Source organism: Monopterus albus, unplaced genomic scaffold (assembly GCF_001952655.1).
Source record: "Monopterus albus unplaced genomic scaffold, M_albus_1.0 scaffold69.1, whole genome shotgun sequence".
NCBI lineage: Eukaryota > Metazoa > Chordata > Actinopteri > Synbranchiformes > Synbranchidae > Monopterus > Monopterus albus.
In genome coordinates, this window is record NW_018127949.1 from 635740 (window position 1) to 657787 (window position 22048).

The 22048-nt window shown below is 40.3% G+C and overlaps 2 protein-coding genes across 9 annotated transcripts in view; both read right to left on the bottom strand.

Moving 5' to 3' along the window:
• Positions 1 to 17025, bottom strand: part of plce1 (phospholipase C, epsilon 1) — an 82446-nt gene extending 65421 nt beyond the window's left edge. For 2 of the 8 annotated variants that reach the window (XM_020605040.1, XM_020605039.1), the window contains exons 1-5: positions 16851 to 17024; positions 7377 to 7634; positions 6166 to 6831; positions 5512 to 5931; positions 5135 to 5335 (exon numbers count right to left, since the gene is read on the bottom strand). In XM_020605040.1, the coding sequence (XP_020460696.1) occupies positions 5135 to 5335; positions 5512 to 5931; positions 6166 to 6786 (1242 nt within the window). In that variant the 5' untranslated portion in view covers positions 6787 to 6831; positions 7377 to 7634; positions 16851 to 17024. The other 6 variants (XM_020605034.1, XM_020605035.1, XM_020605033.1 and 3 more) reach the window with 6 other exon arrangements.
• Positions 17026 to 21250: 4225 nt separating this feature from the next.
• LOC109962877 (sialoadhesin-like) overlaps positions 21251 to 22048 on the bottom strand; it is an 11459-nt gene continuing 10661 nt past the window's right edge. Inside the window, exon 8 of the mRNA XM_020604953.1 lies at positions 21251 to 21286. Within this exon, the coding sequence (XP_020460609.1) occupies positions 21279 to 21286 (8 nt within the window). The 3' untranslated portion in view covers positions 21251 to 21278. The remainder of the gene's footprint in view (positions 21287 to 22048) is intronic.

Below are 22048 nucleotides of genomic sequence, written 5' to 3' on the forward strand. Positions count from 1 at the left end.
CTTGTTGTTGATTCTTCACAAAAAATTACAGTTTTATATCTTTATGTTTGAAGCCTGAAATGTGGCAAAAGGTCGCAAAGTTCAAGGGGGCCGAATACTTTCGCAAGGCACTGTATAGGGAGTACTCATCACAATTTTGGTTTGGGGATAGATCCATTTGTGTGTGTGTGTGTGTCTATAGCCATGTAGAAAGGCGGAAAATTTGCTCAATTTGATATGTTGGTTGTTAGTATTCCACTTGAATCAGCTGTCTGGCTATGAAATTTAACTTAGAAATATGCTTGACATTCCAACTTTTTCAGCAGACAAGATATCAGGGATATTATTACCCACTTTTACAGGGGAAAACTATCAAATAACCATAACTTTTGAAAGGAAAAACTGAAAGAGGAATTGAGATATATGTGTGTGGCTGTTATTATGACCAACAGCAAAGCAACCACACGAGAGATCAAGTAAGCAACCGAGTTAAGTGTGCATGTGCGTGTCTATAGGACAGAGCACAGTACTGTGACAAGAAATGATAATCTCCCACTGTCCACCCAGAGAGGAAATGATGTCTGCAGTCCGGACTGTTGTTTTTGTGAATCAAAGCTGACAGACACGACTCATTTCTGGTGAACAATGTTTTTAAATTGAGCTCCACCTACTGTAAAAACAGCAATAGACATATAGTGACGGTCATGAAAAGAGGTCACTTCCACTGGACCAGATTCACCCCCATGTGATGAAGTCCTAAATATATTACAGATGAATTTCTACATTAAGCAAATTACAAAGAGTTAACAAGTTAACAAGTACAAAATGTAGTAAACAAGTAAGCAAGAAATAATGTGGTTCTTTGATGGTAAATCAAAGTTACAAGCTGCTGTATTTAAAAATATAATTCAAGAACATTCAGTCAAAATCAGCCAAGGGAGCTGGAACCTGAACAAATATACACAGATACTGTACATGCACCCAAGAATTCAGGCTGCTCATTAGGCAAAGGAAGGTGGGAGGTTTTTGTATATAGTAATGTGCTGAAGGCTCCCCAGTAGTTCAGCTTTAAGGCTCAGTGAGCTGTTAACCAGCTCTTGTTGTGTTTAAAATGCTTTGGTCAAGAATACTGTGACAACAGCGTATGAGAGGGAGAGCACAGGACATTTGTGATTTGCTGTCCCAGCTCAGATACCAGGAAAGCACAGAGTGACCCAAGAGGAGAGGGAAGTATGTGTTCCTGTCCCTTAAGGTTATTTGAACGGGAAGACGATATATTTCCAAGCATCCACCTCTCGCGGGCAAACAATAAAATGCTTTTGATTACAGAGACTCTTTAGTCCCTACGGCAGGCGTGTGATGTGAGCAATCCATCATAAAACCTACATAAAGTAATGAAACACCTCCCTATCCTGTGTTAAACTTCCCTGACACACAGCACAATTTAAAGAGAGTTACTAGTGTTAATTTTGTTTTTTAACGACTTATCGGTACTGTTAAGGGAGTGCAAATATGCCAAGGATAACGGGCGAGGTACAAAAACACTTTGCTTTCAAGCTTTGCCTCCTAGGATTAAGCAGCTGCCCAGCTAACTATGGAGCCCAGAAGGGACAAAAAGGAAAGTATTAAAGATGGGGGGGAAAGCAAAATGGATTGCATCCCCTTACCAGACGTTTTGCCTGCTTTCATTTTACCTTGAAACTTTTTGTGCTGTGCTAAGAAATATTTCCATTCCATTTATAATACTTTTATTCAGAGAGATTTGGGAAGGTTTTTGTGTTTGCTGCAAACAGAACAGAATGATGTAAATGTCTCTTAATAATGCAAAGTTTGTGGCTTAGCCTTGATCTACAATGGCTTTTTGTTTCCTTCCTCACTCTCCTTATTCTCTCTCCAATAATTTAAGTCTGATTAGTCGACACCTTTCTTATTTTTCCACTGTTAAGATCCTTTTCTCTCTCTGTCTCCTAGTGCTACCCTTCATTTACGCTCTCTCTGCTGCTCTTGCCCTGCTCCGATCCCTCCTTCATATAATCATTGTGTTCTTTGGCTCACCTCATTAGTTGAAGCAATAAACATGTGGGGCCACAGGATACCTCCAGAAAACTCCTTAACATGATTACTACAAAGTCAGGCTTGCCACATACAGGACACCTGTGTACCATAAAGCATGTTTGTGTATGTGTGAAAGACAGAAGGGAGTAGAAACAGACAAACTGTGTGCGACTTTTTATTGATGTGCATGTGTGAAAGACAGAAGGGAGTAGAAACAGACCGAAACTGTGTGCGACGTTTTATTGATGTGCATGTACTTATAACATGGCAGTGCGCCCTGTCCATAAAGAAAATAAAGCTCTGGCCTCTCTATGAAATCATTAAAACATACATATTACAATGGAAACCTATTAATCAGACCAAATGGTTTGGCATAAGAAGAAACATGCTGTCTCCTGGTTTATTAAACACTATGTTTAAGATTCTCACTCAAACAATGCACACTCTGTTGTTCATTTGTGGCGTCTATCTGCTGTATATGATCTAATAAAGAAGAAACACAAAAAAGAAGGAAGGTGTTTCTTTGCAAATGCACATTTTTGACTATATGATCTGCATTTGTTTTATAATGAGATGTGCTCCTACTTTTTCAGTTTTATGATCCCGAGGCAATTCTGCCACAGCTCTGCTGATTCACTGCTGCTCAGCGTTTTCAGAGTTTCTCCAGTGACCCCTAACAGGAGCAGCTCAGATGGTGTTTTGACAAGGGAAGGACTGGAAACTCCCCCATTTTCAATAGTCTGGTTATTAAAACAGCTCTGCCTGGACTCAACTCTGCCCGTATTTCTACAACCGCAAAGGACTCATAAAAACACTCTGGCAAAGTCAGAAACCACACTGCAGCAAGATTATACAAACTCCCTCCATATGTGAGGAACCTAAGACAGTACTTGGCTCTGTTGTGGCTCTACAGGAACCCATAAAAAACACTAACATATATTCATGAATATTATGTACTGACACAGCCAGCCAAACTTGCACGTGTAGGAATCCCATCGTATAAAATACAAAGTCATGTGCACACTCATATGTGCCCACATAGATGTCCTCCTTTCAATATCTACAGGGACAAAATTTAATTAAAAATACTCCTTTTGGAGAAACTGGAAAATACAATATGCTATTTGGCAATGAACAGAATAAACTTGGAACTATGTAACTTGTATGTGTCCTCAACACACTGGGCTTCAGTCTCCATGTGTTTTGTGTCTTTACAGGAAGAAGAGGGATAAGATACTGTAGCAAAGACAATAGGAGAACATCCTGTGTGATGCTTCTGATCCTGTTCTCACAGAACCTCATCATGTTTTCACCTTTAGCACTGAAAAGCAAATGATTAAAACAAAATGCATTCAATTTAAAGATCATCATTTAAATGATTCATGTATGAAGTAAGCTAATGTGCAGACACTTTTCATGTCAATGTGACTTTTTCCCCACAGTGACAGTGGAGGCCACTAAAAACACTGCAGCCATTGTTGCTTAAACAAGCAAAAACGAACACTGCAATTTTACAAAATTAGACAATTACCATTAAAATATGAACAACCCTTTTACACCAAGTTTGGCTAACTGCGTTAAACTCATCTGACCTGCTGTAACTAGCCTGTTGCAGAAGTGAGCGTCAGTAGGTTTTATGTATTCGGACAGACAATTTCTCATGCTCATCTGAAAGCTGAACCTGTGCGCTGCTGCCACACTGGACACTGGACTTATGGCTCCACTTCAGCCAAAGTTTAAGTTGTGTTTAGAAGTCGAACGTGGGATTTCCCGATCATGAAGCGCTCATTTCTCCAGGAGGAATCAGCAGCATGCGCTCCTTCTGCATCACATGCACAGCTGCACCCCTCTGTGACCCGTCCCAGACGCGCTTCCTGGCCTCCACTTATGGCTGTTCAATGCACTGTCAGCTCCCAGATAACAAGATGTGTTGAATACGGTCTCAACTGTCCTTCAGCCACCACATCAATTCCTCCTTTTCACCTCATTAATCAACGCCATAGCAAATACTGGGACTTTTAGCAGCCATAGTGTAAGTTGGGGTAAACTGCTCTCTGCTTTCTTATTGGTCTAAATGACAAAGGCCCGTCACATTTTTCCATCATTATTTCAAAAGAAAAATTCCGCCAATCACAAAAAATATTCGATTAACGTAACCGCTCTGTTATATATTCCATTAACTGTGACTGCCAAGGTTGCTCCTGTGAGAGATTTTCAAGTTTATAAAAACACGCTCACAGCAGTGGCCATGGCCTCTCTCTGTCACACTCAGCCTCTTATCCTCAGTCCTCCAAATCTTTCTAACTTTCTCACACTGTCTTGCTCATTCACTCTGTCTCCGATTTCCATGGCTGTAACTTCAGTGTGGATGCCAACTCTGCTCAGCCCGTTTATACACACACACACACAAACACACAGAAGGCACAGTCAGTAATATGGAGAGCAGAACCAACACAGAATAAATCATTTTTCCACAGCAGGAGTCTGCCCTGAACAAAGAGCCTGTGTGTATATGTTTTAGGCATGTGTGTCTGACCGTGTGTGTGTTGATCTATTAACATATCCTCTGAACAAAACATTCCTCTTTCATGCATAACAAACATAATGTTTCAGTGCAAACAGATGAAAGCAAAAGCCAAGAACAATTTTCTCCACCGAACCAAGAATCAATCAAGTCATAAACACTCTTGCGCCACTGTAACGATTTAGTATTGCACTTTTTCTTGAGGCAGAAAAAAAGAGACTTCAAAAAGCAAACCACATAAACACAACAGCATATTCTGTGTGGAAATGTCACATCATTTTAAAGCATTTACAGAATAAGCACATCAAAACATCAGTGATAGAAGGCCAACTTCATAAAGACTGAATAGGTCCCAGGACTGTAACATATTCCCTAAACCCATAAAAAGGCAACCTTAATACCTCTTGGCTTATGATGATTAGGGAAAACATGTTTAAATGTGCTGATTTATACTGCAGGATGTACGTGAAATCCTTTTGGGATGTACTTGTGCAATTCTCTGTTGACATGAGCGGATTAACTAAAGCCTGGGTGTGAGTTGACTATTTGAGACACTGTGTGTATTCATTCTCTTACCTGCTGTGGCTTAAAGTGTAGCATCCCTTTGCACACTCGGACTTCTTCTCCCACATCACGCGTTCCGGTTAGCTGCATATCCTTCTTGCTAGGTTGCCATGTCTTATGAAAAACAACCACCTCCCAGACCTCCTCTGAGATGTGTCCTGATGGCAGTGTCCTGACAATGGCTCTGGTTCCAGTACACACCGACTTGGTCACCTTTTGGAAAGAAGTAAAAGTATTTCAGCATTTCTTATTGTTTTGATTATAAATGATAAAGGCTGTCAATTAAGAAATAAACATGATAAACACATTTATTCAAGATATATACACACACAATAAAACACAAACTTATCACAAGACAAACAGGAAAAAAGTGTCATACACATAAATACCTTTTGATTATTCTTGAAGAAGCGCCTGACTAGAACCGTGGAACGCTCTTTACGGTTCCTTACAAGCTCCGTACTAACTGTGCTGTCCAAGAAACCATCTCCATCCACTTCACTGCTGCTGTCGTTTCCGCTGCAGTTCCTGGTCACTCCTGATGGTGACCTCTCATCCTGCCCCAGGGATTTTGTCATGGTTTCAAGAGGTGACTGTTGTTGGAATACTTTCTCCAGGGAGCATTTGTTAACCCTGGGCCTCCTGTTGAGCCTCTCTAAACTCGAGTAGACATTGTTGACATATTGCCGGCGGATGTGCCCATTTTGGGGATTCTGGCAGTGGCTGGGGCAGGGTGAACTACAGGGAGATGACACCAAGGAGCTCGGTTCACTGGATGGAGTGCATTGCGATGAGAGGCAGGGTGATGTCTAGAAACAGAAAACGTGTCAAATTAAACCATTCACGATGATGCTTTTTGTTCAGTTAAAAGTGTTTCAAAGTGTTTAATCGAGTAAATTCACAGTGTAAATGCTGTGATGTTTGGTTTTCTCACTGGGTGCTAAGAAACAAGCATTCTGAGCACACAAAACACACAACACAGCCTTGATGTAGCAGCTAAATGTACAGAATTTGCAGGTAATCACAGCATCTTCACTTATTACCTTGTGAAAAGCCATCATTGAAGTAGGCAGGCTGCTGCGGCGAATGTGTTGCTGGCTGGGACAAGAGGGTCTGGAGCTGAGACATGGACTATGAACAGGGCTGGAGTTGGGGCTTGAACTAGATCTGGGGCTGTCGCAACAGTAAGTGTCTGGAGTCATGTAAAGGCTAGAGAGGTAGCAGGAACCATGGGTGCTGCCAGTTCTGTTTCTGTCCACATCCACGCCCTCTCCAGGGGTGTCCAGCTGGCACAGAGATCCCTCTGAACTTTTCTCAGCTGTCAAAGTAACTGCGTTAGTTATTCTGTCATTTCTCATGCCAGCTGACAGCTGTGGATAAAGTTTCTCTTTGGTACTCAAGAGTTCTGAGCTGTAATCCAAACACCCATATTCCTCATCCAAAATTGTCCCTTTCCAACTGTCACAGGACAACTTCCTATGTAAAAGGAGGGAAGGGCTACTCTGCTGTTTGAACTGCCACAATTGTTCAGAGTATCGTCGTACTTCCTGGCTGTCAGTTGCATGACTGGCTTCTCTGCTGGGTCTCCTTCCAGTGGACTGAGATGAAGCATGGTGAGCCAGGACTACAGGCCCAATCTGTGTCTGATCATCTTCAGTAGCCATCGTGTCTCCCTGTAGGATCCTGCTCTATACTCTGCTTTGCTGCAGCTTTAAAAAGAAGCAACACTTTGATGTTAATTACAGTTAAGCAGAAGATTGTAAAAGCATTGAGGGCCTTCGGGGTTTGGCTTAAATCCTTTCTATTCATGATGCAAGCATCAGTCAAATACATTCTTCAAAGACCCTCTAAACCTCTGTACACTGGAGACTTCTTCACAGGGACCTCGTCCATCTCAATTAGTGGCTCCATAGAGCAGCAAGAGGGAATTAAATTTGCAGAGGAAATGAAACTTGAAGACTTCAAACCCAGTATACTGAGCAAAGTGACAACATTCTCATGTTTTTCAAGTTAGCTGAGGCAGTCCAGATGAGTCATGACAGCGAGTCCCGCTTTCTCTGGTTTCTCTCATTGCTCTTCCAAAAATATCAGAGTATATAACCTTTTTCTTTCTAGGTGAACAGGAACACATTTCTCTCAGTTTCCTTTGGGCTGTGTGATCGACTATTTACATAACACTTATGCTCGTTTCATGCACTCATTTCATCATCAATAATTAGCATTAAATGTGTATTTCAGAGTTCATGACACTTACGTATAAATTCAGCTTCTAGTGATCGTTTCGGTGACTAAGGCATCCATACAGCGCGTTCTGTCTGTGTACTGTACAAACAGAAGCTTGTGCAGCTGTACAAACCACCACGCTGAGAACACAGAGTTGACCCTGGAGGACTGAGGAATTTCCTTGATAGTGCAGTTCACAGTCACAGCTTACATGGCCGTGTGCGTGCCCGTGTGCACTAGCTCCGATTGGTCCTGACATGTATCTATGGCAGTTATCCACTTGAAGGCCCTGAGAGACACAAAAAGCGGGAAAGAGAAGCAGACAGAACACAGACACATCAGTCATGCTTTCCCAGCTATTTTGTTGTTTTTTTTCCACAATAGCATCAATTTGTCACTGTCAGGTCAATAACCGAGTTTCTTTGGATCATCACCTCTTGGTGTTTCGTTCTTGAATTGTTCCCTAATGTTGTGTCTTGGAGAAACAGAACAGATTGAAGCATTCCCAGCACACATCTGGCTAGAGGGCCTTTGTGGCATTCAACTGTCACATAGAAAAGGTTTTGACTGCCACAACTCAGCATAGCATCACATACTTTCTGACTTTTGTTTGTGTGTCTGGTTTCTCTTTTAGTTCTGCTCCCAGTGAACTGTGGTGAAGTGTGGACTAAAGCCCCGTGTCTGAACTTGGCTGTCATCTCATATTCGTTGCCATCATTCCCAAGCCCTCTCTTTGCACTCACTTTTCTTTGTCTTTTATTAATAAAAACAAAAAATGTTTACAATGCTAGTAAATATGAACAAACTTGATGCATACAAACACTGACATTCTCTCAAACCTCCCTCCTCCAAACCAAACACTCATTAATATTATCAGGGTATTTGATTACATTTATCACTAACAGCTTTTTATTTTTGATACTGTCCAGTGGTCTTGCAATACAAGACTTTAATAAGATAAACCCAATTATGCTGACTTGTCAGAATGCCAGTAGGAAAAGAGAAAAGTTAAGGACACCTCTGAAACCGAATATTCCATTTTCAACAGCTGGCTTACATCACACATGATAAATAAAAAAAGATGTTTGTTATTCAGCATCTCAGAAAAACCTGATATAAGGTCACTTATTCTGTCAATGCTGATCTACTACATTAGCAGGCAAATAAATCAGAGCTGGACACACATTAACAGAACATAGATCCCTAACAGACACACACAACCCACAACAAGTACACATAATTGTGTGGTTCTGGTATCATGGTGGTGGTCAGCGGTGCAAAAGTCCAAAAACTAGTGCCTGACATCTTATAATTAGAGTGACCACAGCCCTTTAACTCGCTACCGAAATGCATTGACCACAGTCAGAATGTGGGACCGACCCAGAGAGGGAGGACCAGCTAGACAGGGTGTGTGGAAGAGAGAGAAATACAGATAGGGAAGAGAAGGCTCAGCTCACTGATTCTTGGTAAATTCAAGGCAACACTCACACAGACACATCAAGGTGCCTGTGTTGGCTGTTACACTGCTGATTAAGAGCAAATACCTTCTGACTGTTGACCAACAGACATATTTAATAAAACCTGACACAGAATAGGATTAACAACCTTTGCATCTTCATTTTTTTTAAAGTTGGTGGGGAAAAAGCTCCACTGCGTCTGAGCAGATCAAAATCAAAGTTTGTGTTGTTAGCAGAGAGTTATCATCATGTCATATTACTTCTGTTGAGTAATCCACTCGCCACTGATCCATAACAGGGACATTCTCACCTGCATGTCTCAGTCAACTAACAGGTCCAACCAGATATATCAAAAGTTGGCAAAGAATACATGCAAATCTATGAGCCACTACATCTGATAGTGTATTACTCTCTTGGTATCAAATCATAAATGAGTAGTGTTTCACTTTATCTTTTAAATTAAGGACAAATAAATGCTATAGTATGACAGTACTCCACCATTCCACGAACCTGTATGTACATGCCCATATTCCTAACTGCCAACTGAAATCACAAATCAAGTTTCATTTGTATTATTTGTTTTGATTGCAACTTGCCATGAGCTTGGGCGTACAATAGCTACCGAAGTAGATTTAGCAACTATGACACATCATAGCAACAACTACAACTGCAGGAAATAATTAAAAAAAAACATAAAGGCTGAGTAAAGCTAAAATGTCCAGCACACAAGATGTAAAACACCTGTGCTCATCTGTTGCTTCAGCGAATGTACAGATGTTAGCTGTAGCATCAAGGCTGATTTCACTTGACAAACTGATAACATATGTTATGGCATGACCATGTGCGATGGTGGGTCAGGAGGTCATTACTAATGTAACGTTTTGGTTACTCAAGGCATGAAGCTGGACACTGCAGCTTTAAATCCTAAAGCCTTGTGCCCACAAACATGAAGGACAGCTGGGCTTGCCATCAAGCTAATTTAAAACACTCTGAAATTAGCAAGGGGATAATATTTCTGCACTGTGGTTCCTTAAAATGGAAGCATGTGCACCTCAAGTATGATTAGGTATAGATGCATTACAGCTGTTCATTTGGTGTTTGTTCTACTGACTCTATTTAACCCTTACTATTTACAGAAACAGCAAAACAAAAAGCGGCCATAAAAAATACTTCCTGGTGACAGAGCAGACTTTAGTAACCTAAATAAAACAACCACACGCACACAAGCTAAACAGTAGCTCTTGTTATCAGTGAACTGTGACCCGGGCCAAGAAAGCAAATGGCTCTTCCAGGCTAAATCTCAGCCTTGGGCCAAAAACGCAGACGGGCACATCCAGCACAGGAAACCAGGTCACACAAAATGACAAGTGCATTGACCAAAAAGAAAACAAATCACTTCTGCTTCACTTGCTGTATTACATACAGTGCTGTACAGCACAAGGCACTCATTACACCAAGACACAGAACTCTTCAAATTCCAAAATCAAAGCAGTTGGTTATCATTCTCTTACACCACTTACATTTAATGTAGATATATGCTGTGTAAAAGTTTTGAAAACTAATGCTCCAGGTTTTCCAAGTGAGTCAGGATTCCTGTTCGCTATCTTGTCGTCAACAGAGCGAGAGACAAAGGGTGTGTGTGTGTGTGTGTGTGTGAAAGAGAGGAAGAATGACATGAGGGACGGGCCTTCTGCACTCAGCTGCCAATCAAGCTGTGTTTCTGAAGAATGTGCATAATTTATTGACATAACCGTTTCACCTTAACAGTCATCTCACTGACAATTACAGCACAAAACTAAATAATGCAGTCGCTTCAGTAGACGCGAGGAAAAAAACCGCAGTCTCAACTTCACCGCTGAAAAACCTGATGAAATAAGAGCAGACAGCTTTCCGCCCATTTTGCTTTAGAAGAGCACTGTTGTTTACTCCTCCAAAAAGAACTTTTCTCATGCTGCAATAAAGTGCGACACACACTGATGAAAGCAAAAGGGGGATGATCTCAGCACCTCTGACAATTTTGAAGAAACTGGAAATAATCAGAATCAGATGTATTACTGTGTATTACTTGTAATACTTGTGTGTGTCAGTTGTTGCCTTGTTTATCACAAAAGGGGATTTCCAAACTGCCCTACATCGGTTCAATTAATGATGTACTGGATATTTTCTTTAAGAGCACAATACTTTAGTTACACCATGTGGTAAGAATATAATGACAGCACATAATGAGTTTAAAGCTGAAATGTGTAAGATTTAGAAGGATTCATCAGCTGAAGTGGGCTATAGTAAGCAAAATCATGTTTTAAGAAACGTGGACTCACCAGAAAATAAGAATCATTGTATTTTCTTTAGCTTAGAATGAGCCTTTTATATCCACACAGGAGCAGGTCCCCTGTCATGGAGGCCGCCATGTTGAGCAGCCATGTTTATTAAAAAATGTTTTAACAGTAGAACATAAAGGACAAACTACACGCTGACTCTAAAGTGTGACATTTTGTTTCACGTTGAAGTAGCAGCTTGGATTTGGAGAGGCTTGGAAGACGAAGAAGAAGTAACATTAAAAACAATGGGAAGCATTGTCATGAGTTTAAGAACTACAATGTGAAGAAACAGACCATCACAGTTATACTCGAGGAAAAGGAAGGAAGCGTGAACCCCCGTCGTCAAGAAACGGGATAGGCGATGGCACAAGATGAGGATAAACATAGGTGTAGCCTTTCCCTGATGAAAATATTTGATGAGGGACAAATGTTTCCAGAATGATGTCGAAGGTGCCTGTTTTCTGCTGGACAGGTCATTTAGTCTAACAAGTTAACCTAATTAGCCAGAACATGGCCAGTGTTGGATAATTCACTGTGGTCAAGTGAGCCACCGTTAGCGTTTGCATGGTCAAGTCAGCCGCACTTGTTTTCTGAGTGCGTAAATTGTCCTACATTTATGGTAATCACTGTGAAATAAATGGCTGTGAGGCACAATCCTTTGATAAACAAATGACAGAATAAGGCTCCAAGTGGTCATAACTGATCAATGAGTTTAAATTCTGATACAGCTCCAAACTGGGTCAGTGGTCAAACTGGTCAACATGTTCAGAGACATTCAACCACGTACTGAAATTATGGTTTTTTTAAACTAATGCCCCTTGTGTGTAATGATCCTTTTGTCTCGTGTGTGGTCAATCAGAATGAATAACAATTTGCTTTAATGAGTTTCGGTCTCAGGACTGGAGCAATTTTGGAGCCCCCATCCTAAATCATTGTTTATCCCTTCAATGGGGTGGGGGGCTTCGCTCTCACATAAAAGCCCTTTTCTAATGTTCATTCATGAGGGATTATTTCACAACTCATCTGAACGATGACTCATGGCCTGGTATGTGACTAGGTCCAACTTCACATGCAGCACAGCAAAATAAAGCCCAGCCAGTGAGGTAGAAAACAGCAATGTGATTCATGGAAAAACCTTCATATATTCAATTATATAAGGCTTACTTTAATACTGCACAGTCAGCAGGCAAAGGAAAGTAAATAACAAAATAAACAATACGTATAAATGTAAAATGAGAGCTAAGATGAAGTGTCACTTTTCCTTGTGAGCCTCCAAAATACCTTGCTAAATACTTCACTCTCAGATTCAGTGCTGGATCTTCAGCATTCCACCAGCATAATAAGCAGATCAGGGAGAGAAGGAATCCCCTTCTCTGTTGTGTAGAGGTCACAAAAAAGGGTGTGCCATGCGAGTACAACAGAGTGACACTCCAACTGGTGTCATCACACTGCACATAGATGTTTGTGCAATGACAGAGTACAACCAGATTTACTCTTTAGTCATGAGCACTTTCATGATGCCAAAAAGGTGACTGTTTGTGCAAAAACTAGTGGGGTACCAGACACTGATTTTACTTATGTGCAAGATCCTTAAAAAAAATAATAAAAACTCCAACTGAGTGAAGAATAAATTAAGAAAAGCAGGCCAGTAGAAAGAATATTACATGTTAGAGAATGTAGTTTAACTAGGGATGTGGTGATCTGATAGTTGTATTGCTATCAGTATTAACCAAATTTGATACAATTTTATTTGCATAGCGCCAAATCACAACAAAAGTCATCTCAGGACACTTTACAGAGTAAGCTCTAGACCTTACTATTATTATTATCATAGAGGAAAAAACCCCACAAATCCCCCTTGAGCAAGCACGAGGCGACAGCGGGGAGGAAAAACTCCAAGAAACTATAGGAAAAATAAAGCTATAGGAAAAAGGAACTTGCATTCAAAAACTAACTAGAACTGACAAGTAAACCCTGGAATATTGTGAAAATGCTGTATTAAGCTATGAGCCACAGTGCTTATTAAGAGGTCTGTGCATAATAAAGAGAAATGGGAATAGATTGTAAGTTCAGGCAGACAGTGTTGTGGAACTACATTGCAAATTAAAAATCATGGTTCACAGCCATCTCGAAGATTTACAAACAGAAATTTGGCACAGTTCCTTTTAAATCTTCAGTGCAGTAAAGCACTCTTGATGCAAAGGACCACCACCCCCACCCCCAAAACGGGGGTTCGGAGAAGAAAAGACGCATCATGTGACTACAATAGAACCACATTCCTTAAACTGGTCATAGCTGAAAAGAAATGAACAAATGTTACTATGCAGTGCAAAACCTAGACAAAGAGAGAGATCAGTGAGGATTATAACGAATCCTAATTTGGATTTTTGCATTACTAACAGAGCGACTGTGGGTAGATAGGAAGAACAAGCCCTAAAAACATGGTTTCTGTTTAAATTTGGCGATCCAGTAGAAGACTGGTTACTGCTAATGTTAGACAAAGTTTGAAATTAAAATCATATTAATTCAAAATTATGACCACACTAGGACGCTAATTTTACCAAAACAAGCACAATAATCTTGCCCCATGTTAAAGATAGGGATTTTTGTGATTTTTTTCCCCCCCATTATTTTTTGTGACCTTAACCTTTTTCAGACAAAATCTAATCACTTCTAGACTTGGCCCCCCACCTAAGTCGGTGATGATCCATCCAGCCGTTTGTCTGTAATCCTGCTAACCATCACACACATGTGGAACCAAAAACATGACCTCCTTGGTGGAGGTAACTAGCTGTAGACGCTAACACATCCAGAAAGAAGACATCTGAATTAAATTTGAGTCCTTTGGATGCTTTTAAGGCTCTCCATCTTAAAAAGCCCATCTTTCTTTGTCCCCCTCTCTCTCTCTCTGCACAAAACAACACAACCTCTTCAGTCTGGCAGCCGCTGTTTCGGACTTCTAGCTGATGAGAGCTCCGCCATGGCTGGCTGTTTGAAACGACTACTCACTGTTTGAAAAACACTTCTTAGAGCCTTCACTTGATAGCAGGGGTCAATTTATGGACCAGACTTTGGCACTTGATTTAACAGATAATGTGTAAAATCCTAGTTAAGGCACCTTTAATACACTGATCTGTCAGGAATGAATAAGTTTCAAGACAAATTTCTCTGTTCTCATGAACATGTTGTCAAATTGACCTGAAACAGCTGCGTGGGATGCGATCCTTTGCTGGTTACCTTTCACTTTTAACAAAGTCCCTCTGTCAGTAAAAAAGTGAGGGGCTGGTTACAGTGGGAGCAGAGCTGCAAACAGAACAGACTTTTCATGCGAGGGACCTGGAGAACATATGACTTTGATTAGCGGGCAGGGCTGAAAGAGACGCCAGCAGAGCCGCTCAGAAAGAGGGGCTCCTCTATGTGTGAGTGTGTGTGTATATCTGTTTGTGTGTGCATCAGTGTAACAGGGGGAGAGGGCTGACTCAAGAAAGGGTGACTGTATTTTCATGGTGGATATGTGTGTGATGGCGTGTGTGCACATACACACATACAAAGGCAGAACAAAAGATCACTCAAAAGAGGGAGGATGCTGAACCTGGAGCACAGAATGAAATATGTGCCTGTGTGTTTCTAATAACTGAAGGAGAATGAAGGCTTAACAATGGTTGCCCACACCAGGATAAATAATGGTGAGCCATATCAAATTTTGCTACAGAGAAGACTCTTTGTTGTGAGCCCGAGGCAATCAGTTAAAGGTTTTTCATATGCGCTAACAAACTCCAGTGCCGTTGATAAACCTCTAAGTAACTGCTCATCAGCTGCTTTTTTCTTTCCAGAGCACATTACATTGTTGGGGACAGCATATGGCAAAGTGAACGCCTTAGCCTGGCAATATCACAGCAGTTATTAAGGAAATGTCTACCATGCGTCTAAACACACAATTAAGTAACCCTATAAGCAGCTTCAGGTTCAACATCTTAAAGCATTTTAAGACTACTCTGAAAAACTGAAATGTAACCTTTAGCTCAAATATCAGCATTGGCAAACAAATCTCAATATCAAAAGGAGAGAAAATGTGTATTTAAACACCAAACTTAAGGAATATTACAGTGTTTCCATAAAGTCTTCTGTTGTAATGTGACTTAGAGAACAGGCTTAAAGGAAATATTTTAAACATACAGAGACTAAAACCAACAATAAATTGCTTGCACCAGCAGTTAATGTCTGTCAGTCCTAGATCAGCTTATTCATCTGTGCCATAGACCCCCATTGTTGTTCAAATACAATTGATAAGACATTACACTGCTACACTTACTGACATGCTGTTCTCTGTATGAGGAAGGGCTGCCCCCTAATAGTCCAATAGTTGAGTTATTAGTCCAGAGACCTGTCAGTCGACTGAGACTCTTCTAGTTAAGCCTTTGTTTCTATTTTATTATAGCAAAAAGCTAGTAAACATAGATGTAAATAATGCAGGGTCCATTCGTTTTTGTTTTTTTATCAGCTTTGCAAATGTTTTTCTGATGAAGACAGTGGGTTTAACATGTTCATTAGTATTAGGAACCTTTAATTTCCAGACAGGTAATAAAAGTGCAGTATCTGCTTGATCAGCATGTAGCAAAAAAAGCTTGATGCTTAGACTACAAGGTCAAAGGTCAATGATGACTACAATTTGCACTCTTCCAAAGCCAAACACTAAAAAAAACTGTGATGTCATTAAGACAAGGTCTGGAGTTACTCCACAGCTGAGCAAATGGGAAGCACCTACTGGGGTTTCTCCAAGTGCTGATGCCCAAATATACAGTACATACAACAAGTTTGTGAACAATCCAACCAGTCACCCCTCGCTGTCTGTTCCAGGTTTCTAACTCAAGTCATCACCACCCCTTCTGTCTCACAGCAGGCCATGATGATGAAGTGCACATGGAGAACGGAGCTGAATAAAATGACAGCACAAACATCAGTTTTAGAAGAAGTTAAAGTTGTATCACAGACGTAATCCAGCCTTTAGAAATACTGTCAAACTATCAACCACAGCATTCAGATCTTTTTAAGAGATCATGTCTGAACCTATTATTATGGTACCTGTTTTTCCTTGGTTGCCCAAAAGGCAAGATTCCTTCTGTTAGACTGATTCTGATCTGGATTTGATTCATTAAGGACAGTATTTCACCTTTATCTGCACTTGTAACAGACTCATGTCTTTGCTTTAAAACAACCTGCACGTGCAAAATCACGTCGAAAGGAGTCGGAGGTCATTTTTTCCCCTGGATATCTTGGAGACTCTCCCTGTGTAAACAATCACCTGGCGTGCACATAGCGTGCACATAGCGCTACCTGCGTTGTCAAAACGCTTAGCTTATTTAGTGTTGACTAAATAAAACACACACATTTTGACGAATTACTTTAAAAACAGCAAAGCAATGCAAGGCTGTTAGGAGTCAGAGGATGTGAATTCACTTTTTTGTCGAGACTGAAAAGAGGTCAAGATAACACCCGCATTTTGTCCACATTACTTTCTTGCAGCTGACAAAGCCAAGCGAAGGTAAAAACATTACTTGTAAGCTTATTTTTTTGGATGACTGGGAATCCTGGACACCCTTGTAGGAACCACTGACACTGTGTGCTGCGCAAACTCCCGACTTTAAAACTCGTGCAACGCAAATTGTGAACGTATATCTAGTTAAACGTGTATTGACGTGACAGTTTGACGGCGTGGTGGCACAAACTTACCGACCAATGCTGTCAAATCCAGTTAGCGTCCGTAAAAAAACTCTTCAAAGTCCAACACGTGTACTACTGGTTGTTCGCTGTTTGCGCCGCTTGACAACTCGGAGACAGTTGAAACTCGTATTGCGGTGGGAAACCGCTCTCGGCTGTGATGCCTTCATGTCCAACTCGGAATACAGCACTCTAAGGGTGAGCGATTCAAGTTCATTTGTTCAGTAGGAAACAACGTTCTCCAGGCGAGGAGGAAACAGGCTTGACATGTATTTATTCCTTTTAATTAATTGTATTTATTATTATTATATACTATGTATAAAACCGTTTAGGGTTGAGGGCAGATGTGATGTTTTCTATTAGTTTACAGTAGGCTACATATTTGTCAAAAGGAAAGGCTATGTGAGTACTGTATGTTGCAAAAAGATATTAAAAATATGGCCGTTTATTGGGATTACATGAGCCTTGCATTTACATTGATATCTACTTGCATAAACTAGACCAAGGCTCAATAACCAACTTAGCAAAATGTGGCCTCCCAAATCCCCAGTTTGACAGCATCAAAATGTGTATATATTTCCAGATCATCTTAGAAAACATACTCCTGGATTATTCTTGCATAAGAGAATTTGTTGGTTTCCGGCCATATAGTGAAGCTTACATGTATATGTAAGCTTTTGTACACCTCTGTGTACAAAACAGACAGCCATTTCAAGATGCACATAGAACCTTTATTGTTAAACATACATAACAGTGCCTGATGGTTTCATGACACCTTGCCCTTTATTGTTCTATACAAATGCTCTGTTGAGTTTTGGCCAGCAGATGTCGCCATATATGATTATATCAAATGCTTCGAAACACTGAACCACTTCAGCACAGTTGCTTCATATTAATTTAGTGGTTCAGAATGTTTCGGTTTCTCCATCACTAGTATATAGTCTGCTGTGTTCACTTAATTAAAGAATTCGGAAGTGACAAGGTAGATGTAGTGCACAGGTATGTCACCTCACTTATTAACATAATATTGTTTTGAGAATTACAATTAAGTATTCTTTTCTATGTGTCCAAAGTCCAAAATATACTATGTTACCTGTGATCTAATCGCAATATATCCAACAGCATACAAACACAGCCTCTGCACCCCAGTTGCCAACTGATTTGTGGACAGGCGGACAATAACTGCGGCTCTGGTTGTGGTATCCTATGTGTGTATGTGTCACCACATTGGAATGTCTGACAACAGTTTCTCACCATAGCCAATCCTCCACTTTATGCAGCTATACATTGTTTCCTCTAAGGGTATGTTTTATAGGGGTTTTTATAGACTCGTTATGTTGATCTAGGTCAAGACCAAGTCACAGAAATAAGCCTACCCGACTAAATGACCACATGAGAGACACCTTATCTTATTAACCGTTTGCCATGCTTGGACCAGGTCTGGCCCATATTCTGCCAGTCTTAGCCCAGATAGCTATATGAGACAGATTCAGTCAACAGATGTCTTTAACATTTAAGTTTTCTAATGGGTTTACTTGGATGGCAAAGGAAAATTTCATGCATTGTAAAATCATGTCATGTAGTTTCATTGTGCTTCGGCTCTTGCATGGCTGCAGACACATTATTATGAAAGTAGGAAAGAAAGCAGGTTGCAGTGGTGCAGTTGTTCCGTTTCTACCCCCACCGCCGACCCAGGGAAAACACGTGCCTGATTGAGATGCCCCCTTTTTTTTTTACTTTACAACCTATAACTTCATCTAGTTCAGCTTGGAAAATGAAAGATTATTTTCCAATTCCCTCCTACTCCACTGTTGGGAAGTCTTATGCGATCGGGCAGGAATGTGCAACCCTTCAACTCCTCCAGCTCTCCTCAACCCAGAAGCGCACAAACCTTTTGGGATTCCCCAGCTCGCTGATAAAAAATAAAAAAAGAGGGCGGGTGGCTTTTCCAGCATTATCAGATATTGTTACACACCCCCATGTGCTCTCAGAGATTTATTTAAATGCTACTTAGATCTTTGTCACATCTCCTCCCAGGCAACAAGTCCTAGTGTCATGACTGTAATATTTTTTATGATGTAGTGAATTATTTCTAAATCTTAAAGCTTCTGTCAGTTACATTGTTGCAGTGCTGCTGAAATTAAATGACATGCAGTGACAATGGCCCAGTCTATGTTTACCAATCCATAATATCGGATGTAAGTTACTAACCTGACACACACAGAGTCTGAAATAATAGAATAAAATTGCTAATGAATGTGTTCATCATTTATAAAACACCTTAAGGTGATTTCCATCTGCTAATAAAAGCGTGTCTAGATGAAAGTTGTGTTTGTAATTGCATGTGATTTCTACTTTGTCAGTGTGTGCACGGCAGATATTTCAATGCTGGAGCCTGAGAAAGTTCAGCCGAGAGTCAGATCTATTACAATATTCAAATGAAAGTAGGAGAAATGAGAGGAAGTACTGAAAATAGGAAGGAAGAAGATATGTTATCAAGACTGAAATTTGGGCATACTGGTTTAAAATGCACATTGAAGTTAATAAAGAAGCATAATACAGGGGAATGTGAGATGTGTAGGGTACAAGAAGCTGTGGAACATGTTCAGGCGGGAGAGGGAATTATTCAAAAATACAGTTTTAAGCAGTGAAATGAACTTTAGTTTACAGGAGGTGTTGAGGAAAAGGTCAGGAGACACAGGATACAGAGGACTTATCAGGTTTTTAAAGAGCACAGCGTTAAGCAAGATAATATAATGTGAACTGAGTGAGGTTAGTTTGTTATAGTAGTAGGTAGGGGCCGTTCTGATCCACACTCCAGTCTAGAAGGTGGCGTTAATGCACCTAAAGCTGTTTGCCAACCGTCATTAAACAACAGAAGAAGAAGAATCTAATTGGACAGTGACAGTACAATCACAGAGCAGAGTCAAATTGTCCAATCAGGTGGTAGCTGGGTTCTTTAAGACGGACGCCAGCGGGATCTGTTCTGCTACCTAGGTAGGTTGTATTGACCGACAGTGTCCCAGTGTTTCAACTGTTGGCACCTAAAAATCGTGCTGTTTCAGAAGCAAACAGTTTAACAGTTGATAGCTTTACTGAAGAAAAACACATGAACAAGAGTCAAAAACAGGCCTAAAAATCATGCTGTTTCACCCCAGTGTACCCTTTTTTTATGGCACTGGTTCAAGTCTTAGTTCTTCACTAGATACAGTGAAGAACTAAGACTTGAACCAGTGCCTGATATCTTAGATAATAAGAGCAGAACCAGAAAGTTTTAAAGTTGTAATAGTTTTAATGAAAACACTGCAGGAAAACAAGGCTGAAAAACACTTACATGCTGACGTTTTGGCCTAAGATGGGAAATCCCGACTAATGGGGTCATCAATGCAGAGTACCTCACATTTTTCTCCATGTTGTTACTGCATGTGCCTGGACCACAGTTGTGAAGACTTTTCTTGTAGTTACACATCTATTTAGAGACCGTTTTCATCATGACTTCAGTGATACAAATTCTATAGCCAATTTGGAAATATATATGATCTTAAAATGTGACATCTTTCATTTTATATATATTTAAACTACATTTGATTTTTGAGTTTCATTAAGGCTAGATGTGTTTGTATGTGTGCACACCACAACAAGAAGATGCTCCGACTTTAGAACACAGAAGTTAATCAGTGTGACGCCAGTGTTTCTCTTTCACTCTGTGCTTGGTTTACAGAAATAAGACTCATCTCATCCTGACACAGCCTTTATAGTTATGGTCATTTTGTAAGTGTAAGATATTTTGAACAAACATTTTTTCATTCAAATGCGACTGACTTTAATGTTAAATTAAAACAGGGTGGCTGTCCTGAAGTCATCACACTTACAGATACTGTAACTGTGTCAGTGCCTCTTGGCCAAAATGCAGCCATATTAACTAGTTCAGTATTTAACATGTTGAAACTATATTCTAGTCTCTTTTCTAGTTTTCAGTTTCTAACTTTGCCAACTCATGAAGGTAATACCAAAAAGACACTGTCAACACACAAAACTCATTCTTAAAAACTTCAGGGAGGACTGGTGTAGATGATTGTATTTGACTTGAGCATATACAGTTCAGTAATTTTCTACACCGAGTATGACATATATGGAAATGACAATGAATTTACAACAATATACATTTTACAAATATTTAACTACCTAAAGAAGTCCCTAGTTTAAAGAACATTAACACAAAAAGGCATGAGTAAAAATACAAAAAGCAAATCACTTCAGCAGTTTTATCATTTATTCCTTGACTATCAAGGGACTCAATCCAGATCATGTCAAAGTGTACAAATACTATGTATCTGCTGTTTGGACAGCCGAGACCTACACAGCAGTTAAATACTGTCAACACCGTTTATAGATGAAGGTTGTTTTGTCAATCTTGTTTTGCTGATGATGCACTTCTCTTTATGAATCTGAAACAAAATCACAGTAAATATGACTGAAAACTAAAAATCAGAAACATAATAATGCTGAAAATGGTGCTGAAGATGTGAGCTCTTATTTTTACATCTTTGTTATTTTCAAAATGTTTAATTGCTAAAGCAATATTAACTCAATGTTGTCAGGGCAGTTTTCAGATGCCCATGTTTGTTATGGAGCAGCTGTAGAATTAATGTAAAAAGAAAACAAATAAAACTTTGAAACAAACTATCTTGAGCCTGAGATGTTCAAGTGTGTAAGTGATAACATTTATTTTTTTCAAATTAGAGAGCAGTGCCACAATCTAGCCACAGGGGTTTCAAGCCAGTGACTTCTGTGCCATCCCAAGTCCGGATAAATAGAGAGGGTTGCGTCAGGAAGGGCATCCAGCGTAAAAACATGCCAAATTTAAACATGTGAATCGTCAGTGTGAATTCCATACCGGATCGGTCAAGGCCCAGGTTAACAACCACCGCCACCAGTGCTGTTGACCTACAGGGTGCTGGCGGAAATCGGACTACTGTTGATCAAAGAAGGAGAGGAGGTAGAAGGATTCGTAGACAGAGAGAGAAGAGGAAAGGCAGTCTGAGAATAGGGACTCTTAACGTTGGCACAATGACAGGGAAAGGTAGAGAGCTGGCAGACATGATGGAGAGAAGGAAGGTAGATATACTGTGTGTGCAGGAGACCAGGTGGAAGGGTAGCAAAGTGCATAGCATTGGAGGGGGATACAAACTGTTTTATTATGGTGTGGA